This window comes from Corvus brachyrhynchos, unplaced genomic scaffold, assembly GCF_000691975.1.
Source record: "Corvus brachyrhynchos isolate BGI_N302 unplaced genomic scaffold, ASM69197v1 scaffold80, whole genome shotgun sequence".
Taxonomy (NCBI): Eukaryota; Metazoa; Chordata; class Aves; order Passeriformes; family Corvidae; genus Corvus; species Corvus brachyrhynchos.
The window spans coordinates 10918541-10931337 of record NW_008236769.1 but is presented as its reverse complement, the minus strand read 5'-3'; the positions used below and the strand labels follow the sequence as shown (position 1 = coordinate 10931337).

The 12797-nt window shown below is 37.5% G+C and overlaps 1 protein-coding gene across 1 annotated transcript in view; it reads left to right on the top strand.

Moving 5' to 3' along the window:
• The first annotated feature begins 5505 nt into the window (after positions 1 to 5505).
• Positions 5506 to 12797, top strand: part of HTT (huntingtin) — a 72507-nt gene continuing 65215 nt past the window's right edge. The window contains exons 1-6 of the mRNA XM_017727715.1: positions 5506 to 5589; positions 6050 to 6170; positions 9659 to 9718; positions 11658 to 11737; positions 12149 to 12287; positions 12521 to 12662. Coding sequence (XP_017583204.1) covers positions 6087 to 6170; positions 9659 to 9718; positions 11658 to 11737; positions 12149 to 12287; positions 12521 to 12662 — 505 coding nt within the window. The 5' untranslated portion in view covers positions 5506 to 5589; positions 6050 to 6086. The remainder of the gene's footprint in view (positions 5590 to 6049; positions 6171 to 9658; positions 9719 to 11657; positions 11738 to 12148; positions 12288 to 12520; positions 12663 to 12797) is intronic.

Below are 12797 nucleotides of genomic sequence, written 5' to 3'. Positions count from 1 at the left end.
CGACCAGCCCGGAGCGGGGCCCGGGCGCTGCCCTGTCCCTGGCAGGTGGCGGCTCCCGCAGGCTTGTCGGGGTGCTGCTGTCGGTTCTCTGCCGAAGTTTAGACGTGGAGTAACTTTTGGGGCAAGTACGTTTGAAAATTCACCGGTGCGGGAAATGAACGGGAGGTACAGCAATGCTGTGTGGGTTTCACAGGCTGGTTTTAGGAAGGAAAATCTTATTTTCACCTAGTACACTGCTGCGGAAAGGACAAAGACCCTTAAGCATAACTTAAATGATTTACTAGTTTCAGCATTTTCTTTTCTGATAACTCCTAAAGCACTTTCTCTGAGACCTTGTTCTTCTGTGCTTGACGCTTTCTGCATGTGTGTCTTTTCTCTGAATTCTCTCCTACTGATTGTACAGCTTTCTTGAAATGAGGATTCAAGGCTGAGCAAGAGAAATTTCTTCCACTCTGTGATTCACTTTCCATATCTTTTAAGTGTTGATTGTTGTGCAGTCGACTTTCTTATCAGAACAGTGCCCTGAAAGTTCATGTTGAAGTTAAAAACAAGTTTTGGTGTTTATGAGTTGAAAATTTAAATAGAGTTAAGTCTGAGCTCTGCTGCTTTCAGAAGGAGTTGTTGTGTATGTCTGTTTGTGACAAAGTTCATTTGAAATCTTGTGCTGTGACTTGCTGTGCTGAGACGTAAGAGGAGTTAGCTTAAATATTCCTAATACGTTTTTCCTTTCTTAGATTTAAGGGACAAATTCATTAGATCCATGAGGTACTCAAGTTTCCCATTGGGAGGCATTACTGGGGGACCAGGGCAAGGAGCTGTTCAGTACCATGGTGCTGCCCCTTGCATTTGTATCCTCTAAACCCAGCTTGTATTGAGCAGCTGTGAAGGCAGTAAGGTTTTTACAGAATAAAGACATGAGTCACACTATTGCTTTTTCTCCTGCTGTTGGGGAGATGGGAGAAGCAGAAGGGTTGAAGAGCAGGTAACTTCTAACTTGGCAGTTTCCTATGGTGTTGGCAGAGGAAGCAAAGCAGTGGCACTGGGCTCTTGGCCACCTGCTCCCACTGCACATTCTGATATGGTTGCCAACTATATTATCACAGTTGGTGCTGTTTCTCTTTGGAGAGGGTTGTCTCAAACAATCGCAATGCATTTTCACACTTTTGATGCTTAATAGGTGAAAAAACTCACTTCTTCATGAGCTAGTTGTTTATAGGTGCCTTACTGGTCTGCAGGGACTAATTGCTCTGTTTTGTGCATTTTTTGGTGCTGTTACTTTGTGTGACATGGATGACCATTTATTTCCAGTCTTTCCTACGTGCAGTTGAAAAATTCTGTCTTGAAAGTTACTGGTGAGAAAAATCACGGTATTTCAAGAGAAAATCCTGAAAATTATCTGTGATGCTTGCTGAAGGATGTTATGCTTGGCTTGATGGTCTAAATTTAGGCATATTCTACTGTAAACATTAAAAAATTAGTGTTGTAGTTGTCCTTGTTGACTTTGCTCTGTGTTTAAAAATAGGCTGTTTTCAGAAAGCTGATGGGATTGTATGCCCCCAGGAACTGCACAAATTCAGTGACAGCACTGAGCCTCATAAAAGCCAGTGAAAAGCTATTATGGTAGCCTTTGCTGAGGCTTCCCAAACTTTTACTGAAATAGCAGGTGATATCTTGAATGTAATTCACACTACTCTGCATTTATTTTTGCTCGTTTGTAATAGATTGGAAGGGAAAATTGTATTTGGGGAGAAGTGTTCATCTTTGTTGTGCTTCTATGTAAGTAACACTTAAATATCTTGTAGTTCTGTGTGGTAAGTTCCTATCAGCCTACTAGGACTGTCTCCTGCTATGAAATGTTTTAAGATCAGAGAGATTGGGGTAGAGAAGAATTGTTTACCCAGCAAGAGCTGTATTTTTCTTCACTTTATTGTAAGACAATGACTCCAGAACTTTCGCTAATACAGATATCCTTTTTTGATTGATTAAAATATTAATCAAATCCATGCTTTTACCAAGAAGGTAAGAGCTTTTTCTGTTTCAAGAGATTTTAATCAGCAATAATCATGTGTTATGCTTGTGCTATGCCTTACAGTCAGATGGCAGTCTTTCGTCCCCTCTCTCCTATCTCTTGTTGGGTTTTTTTTCCCCTTCTGTGTAAACATAACTTGAGCTCTGTGTCATTTTGCTTCCATACACTTCTGCTTAGGCAACTAATTTTCTTCCTTATATATTTTTAGCTTTTTCAGACTCTTAAATTTTGTTTGAAATTGGATGTTTTGTTTTGGATCTCAAAGCTCCCACTAACTTAAATTTTACTAGTACGTTGTAAAAATTTAGTGTTTGATTTGTGAATTCGAAAGTGGATTCTTTACCTTTTCTCTTGTCAATTTATTCTAATAGTCACTTATTGTAATTGTTTTTAATTTTTTTTTTTTACATTTGAGTCTAACCATTACCTTTACAGCAAGAGGTACAGCAAAAGTGCAAGTACTCTCCAGCAATATGCTTTTTTCTATACTCTTCAATTTTTCTGGGTCTTTTATGTCTGACTGAAGCTGTGGTCATAGATTGGTTTGACTGTATGTCAGTGGTGGTTTCTTGGTGGTTTTTGGGCATCATCATGTCTAGTAGGCCAGTTCTAGTTGATTTGACAATCTACCACTGCCTGCGTTACTACACCTCATTTCCAGTGTCCCTCGTATTTGGAATGAGTTTATTTCTTGATCCACTCACATTTCTGTTTGTTACTAAAAGAATAATTTTTAGTTTCCTTAATGTCAAGCCATTTGGTTTGGCCCTTTTTCTTGTCACTGGCTCAGCTTTAGAACTTCTCTACTCTTCACATATTCTTAATTTCAAGGTCAATAAAAATTAGCATCGGTGAGCTGCATCTCCTTGTAGTCAGCTTGTCAGAACTCAGAGGGCAAAATTATCTGGGTTTGCTGGTTTTCTTACATTGTTTATTAATCTTTCTGGGCTGTAGAAGTATGCAGGAGATTAAACTCTCTGTATGTGAGATGGAGCTTTCCTGTTGATAGCTGCTGCTTCCAGTATCTCCTGCCTTCTGTTACTCATCAGATGTGTGATTGATTCATAAAATGTGTGATGCTGTTGTTGCCCCCCTGGGTATGCTCATCAGCAGTTTGCCTGTGGACTTCATGATACTTCTAAATAGAGCTTTGTTTGGTTTTTTAAACTAAAAAAAAATCATGTATTTTCTCTCTGGATACTGTTCTGTTACCCTTCTCCCTCTGTAGGCACAGAAAGTATGTGCATGTACATAATGTACATTGTTTTCCTTCCACCTTTCATTTCTTTAAATTATTTTTTTGGAAATTATATTTTCTCTAGCCATGCCTTTTTAAATTTTGAAGTTACTTATTTCAGCAAAGTGTAGATTATGTGTTAGTTGAGCTCTTTGTTTACAGAAATTTGCCAAGAGATTGATCTCTACTAGTCTGAGCAGTATTGAACACCACTGCCTGCCTTGCTCAGGGCTATGTTATGTGTAGATAATTAAGAACTTTATTCTGAAAGTAGCCTTTGTCAGCAGTATTTTTAATGTATCTTATATCTGAAATAGTGAGCTTATGGGCAAGTTCAGATGTGCCTGTTCTATTTTTGGGTTGAATGTGTACTGAAAATGGTGCTCATAAGAGATTGGGAACACTGGGTAACATTATCATGAAAGTTGAAATGATTTAATAATTTTCTGAGGTGCCTGCTCACATTGGTGGTGCTGATGTTGCAAAATCAGTTGGACATCTTGGGCAGTATTTGGTGTTTTGTTAGAGATGATCTGAAATGCTGCTAAAGACTCTGGCACTTTTTCAAGATGGAGAGAAAGACATTGTGTATCTTGAACAAATTCAGGTTGTCTGCTCATATTCTGCCAGTGTCTTAAGTCCAAGAAGAGATCCTCTTTGCTATTCAGCTTGCCTAAATAAAATGGTGCCAAACTGTAACAGAAAAAATGGCTTTGTTCGAAGCTATTCTTTAAACTTCTAAAAGTAGGAAGTATTTCTGGGGTGAGATGACAGGATCTTTGTGAGGAAAAACTGAAATCTTGGGAACACAGACTTTTGAACCCCTCGCCTCCAGCCTGATGGAAGAAAAAGGACAGGGATACTGGCAAAGAATGACTTTTTTCCAAAACGTGTACTATTATTTGAGCTGGTGTTCCTAAATAATGTAGTGTAGTTCTTTAAAAACACTTGTCTAACACTATATTTTGAGTTAGCTGAATTTAATGTGCTTATTGGCTACTTGCTGTTGGCTCTTAATGTTGTGCTACTGTTATTAACGTAACTCAAGGCTGTTCACATTGTTTTCCAACTTCTAATTCAGAAACACTGTTTTGCTGTTTCATGATTTTTGCTGTTTTTTGCTAAGGCAGAAAATTAAATACTAAAAATGATCAATTTTCACTTGGTAAACAAAAGGGAAGATTCTCTGAATGTGAGTGAAGAAGCTGGTAATTCCTTACAGTGAAACAGACTCAGGAGAGATACTTGGGTGTGTGGTTTTGCTCAGCTATTGCTACTAGCTAATTATTTAAAAGTAACATCTGCTTTCCTAGAAGTGATTCTGTGTCAGTAAAGTTAGGAGTAGGAGAGACTACACACTGAAATGAAATTTCACAGTCATAGTTGGGAGTCTGTCTTGCTCTCTATTTTCAGTTCCTTTATTGGGGGTGGAGCAGGGAAGAGCTGCTCTTTCAAGAGCTTGTATCATGTTGAAGTGAATGTTAAACACATTTTACAAAGTAGAAGCTTTTTGTATTGTGCTCTGCATCGTTTGTAGATACACATTCTTTGTTTCTGTGCATTTTATTCTCTTTATAGTACACTCAGCTTGGCCTTTCCTGGGCTATACCAAGTGTTATTATAGGGATGATATTCTCAACAGGCAGAGACTGTGTCTAGGACTTTGCTGTTTTTGTAATTACCTTTAGAGGAATGTAGTGTATGATAGCATTGCTTTGTCATCCTTTTCAGTTCAGGTGCAAAAGGGTCCATTTAATAGAACTCAAAGTTTCAAGATGTTGGCAGACAGAAAAAGTCTAAGGTGATATTATGTGGGAGGAGGGTCTTTTTAAAAGAGGTATTTTTTGTTCTCATGGCTTATTTTCCCCAACCTTTTTCTTTGTATCAGTTTCTTTTATTTTTGCTTTGTTCTAGGACTGCCTCATTTTTTCCATCCTTTCCCTTTACTCTTCATTCTTCAATTTTCTTTCCCAAGTATTTTCTCAGTGAAAGTTATGGAATGAATGGGATATTCCATGTTAAATGATTCGTTCTTCATTCTTTTTCTAAGTTGGTATTTCTCCTTGGCTTGTGTGCTCTCAGCAGCAGTTGGCAGATGAAGTGCTGTGTCTACAGGTAGTTGCTGTTTATGGAGTGACTAGAAAGTGCATCTTTTTCTTGTATGATGATTAGACTCTCCTTTAGCAAGAGTGTTTGAATGGTCGCTTTTGAACTCATTATCATTGTATTCTTCCTTTAGAAAGAAAGAACTTTCAGCTACCAAGAAAGATCGAGTGAATCATTGTCTAACAATATGCGAAAACATAGTTGCTCAGTCGCTAAGGTAAGGCACTGTCTTTAATTTATTAATTATTTATTAATGTCTTTAATTCATTAGGATGAATAGCAACTTTGGAGTGTTAGCTGTTGGGAGGATTCCTTATAATTGCTCGTTTTAAATGCTGAGCTTCTATTTAAAACTGAAATGGCATGATTTTTTTTTTTAACCAAGTCAAAATCTAGGGACTTTTGTTTACCTGTTGGTGGAGCGGGCACTTTCCATCTACTGCAGACAGAGAGACTTAGAGGCACAGAGGTCAAAATACCTTACCAGGTTATGTAGGAAAGAGTAGGGAAATGACCTCCCAGCTCCTCATGAAGTGCTTAAATAAACTGAATGTCTTCTCCTCTTGTATACGTGTGTATAATATATATGTAGTTGGATTATAAAACCCTTTGAAAAACATTATTGGTGTTTCATTTCCATAGTGCACGTTGTAATTTTCTAATGTTTGTTTATTTAGAAATTCTCCAGAATTTCAGAAACTCCTGGGCATTGCTATGGAACTCTTTCTCCTCTGCAGTGAGGATGCAGAATCTGATGTCCGGATGGTTGCAGATGAATGCCTTAATAAAGTTATTAAAGTAAGAGCTTTTACTATCAGATTTTGTCTCTTCTTGATGCAGTGTCCTGTCTGAATTCCCACTGATGTTCTTTTAGTTGCCATTCTTACTGTTGATAGTATCTCATAATATAAGAGGGTAAGTAAGCTTCTTTACTAAATTCTGTATGTGCTCTTTCTCTCTTAGGAGAGTGTTTTATGCCCAGGTCAACATATTTAACTGTAACTTGTCTTACAAGTTAGTTCATTGTTCAGATCTGTTCTTGTCTTCAATTGTTCATTAACTTCGTTCTCTTCAAGTTAACCAAAACAGGAATGTGGGCTTTTCTGAAATCATCTTGTTGTGTGGGAAGAATACTCCTGTTATTGTTCTGTAAACATAAAGACACTTAGCATGAGGAAAGGTAAAAATATTATTTAAAAACTGATTGAAAGGTAGTGTGATTTGCTGAGACTTGGAGGGGGAGATTTCAGGCAGTAATTAGAATAACTATGGTGTTGTGGAAATTGTTTATTCCCCTACTTTGATCCTGAATGAAGAACTTGTTGGAGAAGAGCAGGTGGGCATTCATAGCAGGTCACGCAAGGTCTAAATCTTGATTCAAAGTATCTTAAAATGAACCTTTTGAGTAATTTGCAGAAGCTGCTGCTTCCAGAACAGGCTTGTCTTCACTTGCCTTTTTTTTGTGTTTGGTTTTTTTCTGAAATACTTGAACTTGAAGACACCGTTACGTACCGGCATAAATAATCTAGTTGATGTAAATTTTAAGTGCTTTAGGAATATGCAAATAATAATTTTCTTTCGCATGAAGGCGCGTGTAGAAGCAAGCAAACTAAACATTGATATCTGATTGAATTAAGTTTTGGGGATTGAGCTTGTGGCTGAAAGTTGTATGGAGAAAGCTTACAGATTGTGTAGTGTGTTCCATAATGATAGGGAATGAGGAAGTGTGAGTTCCTTGCGTTTTTGTTTTGCCCAATAGCACTTTGGTCTTTTCGCTTTGATTTAAATGTTTTTCTGTTTGAGGGAGAGCACTCTATGAAATACATACATTATTATTTCACTCAGTTTGCCTTAAAAGCTGTTCTGAAACAGTTCTAAAGAATGTAAGCTTATTTCCTACTTTCCATGAAGCACTTATGTAGGCTTGGTATAAAATTTACCTCATAAGTTCTCTAATCTGTTTAATATTGTTGCTCTCTGGCATGTTTCAGGGTTACTTGAAAAACTTACTTTTTTTTCCAAAATGTTTGTATGGTAGTTTGTTTTGTTTTCAAGATTAAAGTAGTTTTAAATGATGGAGTCTTCTATCAGTCTTCAGTCATTAAGCTTGCCAGTTGGTCACAGCTCTGAAATGGTTAACAGTTGTGATATTCCACACCCATGGATGTATCAGACTGTTATGGAAGCTGGTTGTACTTTGTATTCTGTTTCTGTGTTTTACATTGTGTGGGAGCAATTTAGCAACTTAGGCAGACAACTGTGTATAAATGCAGAGACAAAAAGATGTGCAGTTTTATTTTTGGTTGTGCAAGTACCAGTGATGCTTGTGGTAAGTAGAACAGAGGTGTTGGGCCCCTAAGCTTTCATTTTAGTCAAAGTTCAGCCTTTTTTAGTATCTCAGGCATATTTAGAGGCTAATTCTTTTGCTAGTGATGCTTTGTAGCGTCTCTTGAAATAAAAGACTACAGATGTAAGCATTACTTGTGTAACTGTGTCTGGAGTTTATGCTCATTACTATAACTAGAAGACTAATGCTGCTGTGCAGACAAGGCTGAGGACATAACTTGAAATAAACACTCTGTAAGTCATCTTTAAGTATCACTACACTTACCTGTTAGAACCTCACAGACAATATAAATGGCTCAAGATTTAAATAATGTTGGTGATACCTTTAAAAGAAAAAATACCAAGTTGGGACTTTCCAGGTTTCTGTGGGTAATGTCAAGCTGTCTTTTGTCTGAAGCTGATGCAGAATGTTGTAGTATTCTCTGTGCTAATGATACTGGTGAGACTGTTCACACAGATTGCAGTACAGTTGGTCTCAGTAATTGGAATTTATTATTGTAGTAATTTAGAGCTGACGATGCTTTTTTTTCCAATTGGGATGACGTTATAGATTCTAGCCTGCTAAAAATATAGCTATACACTAATAAAAATAGTTCCTCCAGCTGGGTGTGTTGTAAGGACAATTTAGCCTTGAAGCCAAATAGTAGCTGGTGCCTTTTTGTGTTGCTTGATATCCTTATACATAGGGGCAGTGAACTTTTCATAAAAACTAAGTTTTGTGAAGTAAATCCTACCTGCTGTCATCCAGACACCTGCAGTCTGTTGCTGGGGTGCTTATGGTAATATAAAGATACAACCTGGGGAATGGAGTTTTGGAGCATACAATTTTAGGCTGGGGAAATTGTGTCCTGGAGGAGCCACAGGCACTGCACTGACTGTGCTTAAGCAGTTGTGGCTTCTAGCTCAGCGTGTGCCATCAGATTTTGTAGGCATCATGAGTAATCCTGTGAAGATGTGAGTTTAATGGTTGGTGGTCAGGAGGGCAGGTAGAAAATTAGTATTAATAAATTACTGGGCAAGGAATAAAAAATTAAATACTAAACAATATAGCACAATATGAATCCACAACATAGGCACTTGCACACTGTATGAAGGTCTCATCTCATTGGAGGAGCTGGTGTAAATGTTCATAAATTGTAGTACACATCAGAGAAAAACGTGGATGAGGAAGGGTAACCATATATATACAAATTATTCTGTATGAAGAGATTATATTTTCGTATTTTCTTTTTGTCTGATACTTTAAAGACAGAGAATGATCAAGCTGAGGTGAACAGAAAATGACTACTTCTTGGTGCTTACTTTCATTTCACGTACACTGGGTTTTAGCCAGGCTTCAGGTTTGAACTACAGTACATGCTCTGTTGCTGTATGCTTGATTGGATCCTGGGATGTGACACTTGTGGTATGCAGAACTCCTTGTAGCATATGTACTAACTGGATGCAGAAATAGGCTGATTCATGAAACAAAGGGTTTTCAGGGGCTGTTAAAGGTACTGGTACAAATACAGCTTCAGTTTGAGAAATAGTAGGAGCCTACTTGACAGTGGGGGAGTATAGCAGGGAATGCCTTTTGCTGCTTGTGAATACTATTCTTGTGTTTTAATGTTCATGAGTACCAGCTCCTGGTGATTGCCAGAAAGCACAATAGGTTGGCTCTGCTTGTAGTCTGATCCCATATGGCCTTTTGCAGGTACAGTGGGCAAAGCAGTCAGTATTAACTGCAAATAACTGTTAGAGTTTGTGGAGTTTGTCCACATTTGTGTGAAGGATAAAGGTGTCTCTTCTCAGTATTTATCACTTTCTTAGTTATACATCAAATACAGGGACCACTAGATAGTTCTGTGCCTTGTTTGAAGCTGTTTTACTGCAAGTGTAACATTGGTCCTGTAAAGCGCCTCCCCTCTGACACAGAATGTTCTCAATGCATTTTACTGCAGGCTTTGATGGATTCCAATCTTCCCAGGTTACAGTTAGAGCTGTATAAAGAGATTAAAAAGGTGAGTGATTTTTCTTTCATGTCATTTTGAAATGTGGTGTTTTGTATGTGTTCTATTATATTGGAATGTAACATTAGTGTAAATTAATAGTTTGTCTTTTAAGATCAAGGTAAAAACTTCATTTTAGAAGGATTTATGACTGTTTCAAGGTATTATTCTACTGAATTCCTCACTGTTGGCCCCATTGTTTAGATCTAACCACTCCTGAAAGCTTATCTGGCAGAAAATGTGTGAGCATTTGGTTTGAAAAGCAGTTCAAGTTAACCTTAGTGACTCCCCACCCAAAGAATAAGGCATGTTCATGATGTTTGCTCCACTGACTAAGCTGGAAAGAATAACTTGAACCAAAAGGGTGGTGAAAAGTAGATGGAGGACAGTGACATTCTTAATTGACAAAACCTTGGGGAGGAGTAAGGCTTGAAGTAACCTGATACAACTACTTTATGAATGTGTGATATGTACTTAACAGCTTCTTACAGAGGCGTAGGGAGAAATACTGAAGCATCTTTCTAGGCACCAAAAGACACAATTTAATTATGTCCACAGGAAGAAATTTTGTGGTATCCTTTTTGAAGTTTGTGACTGCAGAAGAGAAGTGCTGTGTTTAGGACAGTATCACTGAAATTGTGTCTCTTGCATCTATAAATGCAGAAAATATAGGTGTTATTTGTCAGACAGTAATGATACTGGTTTTTTGGGGGGAATAATAGAACTCTAGAAGATAAGTCACAAAATCAATGCGGATAGCTTTCCTTCTGTTAGATGTAGGGCCATGTATGGATATCTTACTGTATTGCTGTACCTTAATGTCATGCAATATTTTTGAGGATGTGGAAATGGGCATCTACCTAATTAACAGAAAACAGCCAACATATAAATTGCTCTGAAGTTTCTGCACATTGTGACCAGGTGTAGGAGGAAATATTTTGTTGCTCAGTTGGCGTGTGCTTCTTGAAAGGTGCTCTCAGATTTGTGACAGGTGAGAGAGAGGTAGCATGTACAACAGGGGCACCCAGCAGACTGAATTTTGTTTGTGCATCAGTATCACTTCAGAAGCCATGCCAGAATCTGTTGTTTGGCTGTGAGCCTGAGAAATGCATGTTTTGTAATTCAGATGCAAGTATTTTTTACTTGTCATGCTAACAAGGCTGCAAGCCTTTGATATATTAGCTAAAGAAAGTAATAAAGAAATGACAGCTTTTAGACATCTCAGCTTTGTCTTCAGGGGACTCAATTTGAGAAGCGTTTTGGTTGGGTTTGAACTACATTAGGTAGACACCCTCCTAGGCATCTCTTGAATTCCATAGTTTTCTATATTTCCAGCAATACTAAGGAATTGTACTGTATCCCTAGACACTAATATAAGGGCATTCTGGTTCAAGTCAGGTGCTCAACTGAAGTTGTCAGTCTGGGCAAATAGATACTAAACTTCAGCAGTCAAGCCGTTAGGAAGTGCTACAGATCAGTATGTTGATTTTTCCTTTGGTGCACTCAGAAACTGAATGTTGTTTATTTGCATTTCTTCACTGCTGTCAATTTTATGCTGTATTTATATCTCTGCAAGCATTCCAGTGATTTTTAGACTCTCATATCATCAGTGTTTCTTTGTTGGCTGATGCCTTTCTCTGTGGTATTTTAAGCAGATTTCAGCAGAACAGAGATCTCAGACATTTCCTTTTCTTTTATGGTATTTATTATTATTCATTCTGGTTTACTCAGAAAATTCCTAATACCATCTGGAAGAATGAAGGCAGTTATGGAACTGACTTGACTTCCTTTTGGCTAAAGGAAATTTATGATTTCCAGACACCTTATATTTTTATCTGTTTAAGTAAAATGTACAGTATTGTATACATATTGTATATTGTATATTATAGGCAATTTTTTTGTAGGAAATGGTTTTGCATGATGAAATGTGATAGTTATATACTCTGTCTAGAATGGTGCTTCAAGAAGTCTACGTGCTGCACTCTGGAGATTTGCTGAGCTTGCCCATCTAGTTCGGCCTCAAAAGTGCAGGTAAACACATTCTAATAAGGAACTTTCCTTAGAACCTTTAAAGAAATACAGATGTTAACAAAATGATACTGTTCAGAAGCTTTAAGTATGTAATTAGGAGATTGGAGGAATTGCTATCACCTTTCTCTGAAGTAGCTTTATTTGATCAGTGTTTTATTTTAATAGAGCTTTAGTTCCATGCTATACATTACTGTAAAGGGGAAAAACTTACGAAGATAGTGACTTGTATTTTTTAAGTGTATTCTTCTCTTATGTTCAGAAGATTCTTCTTTTTTTCTACGTTCTATAGAGCTAACAGGTACATTTTTGTATGATTTAGTAATACCACAGAACTTGAGTATGAATTTAAAATACTTAGAAGGGTATGGCTGTTCTGATCTCAAATTAGTTTTTCTCCTGTGCCATACATAGGCCATACTTGGTGAACCTTTTGCCCTGTCTGACACGGATAAGTAAGAGACCCGAAGAATCGGTACAAGAGACGCTGGCTGCGGCAATACCCAAAATCATGGCAGCCTTCGGCAATTTTGCAAACGACAATGAGATTAAGGTACCTTTCTTTACCCTGTTAGTGTTCCCTGTTACATCCCAAAGCATGGTGAGCTATCAGCATTATCAGTCAGATGGTACAGAAAGCAGTGTTACAGCTGCATGTCTGAATTAAGGCAGAAGTTGTCCTTGCTTGATGTACATGAAGTAATGCTTTGAATAAATGAGAAATACATTTTCTGGCTTCTCAGTTCACTTCTGATAAAAAGTTAAGTAAGGTATCTTTGTTTTTAGGTTTTGTTGAAGGCTTTCATAGCTAATCTTAAATCCAGTTCCCCCACTATCCGTCGAACAGCAGCAGGATCAGCAGTAAGCATCTGTCAACATTCACGAAGAACACAGTATTTTTATGCCTGGTTATTGAATGTACTTTTAGGTAAGATTCAGGGCACAAAATTCAATTTGCTTTATGTGTAAGTAATATTATATATTTTTCCATTAACAATATGTATCACTTTGCATATGTGAAAGGCTTTCAGGTAAAGGAAGGATACTTAGACTACCCGTTACA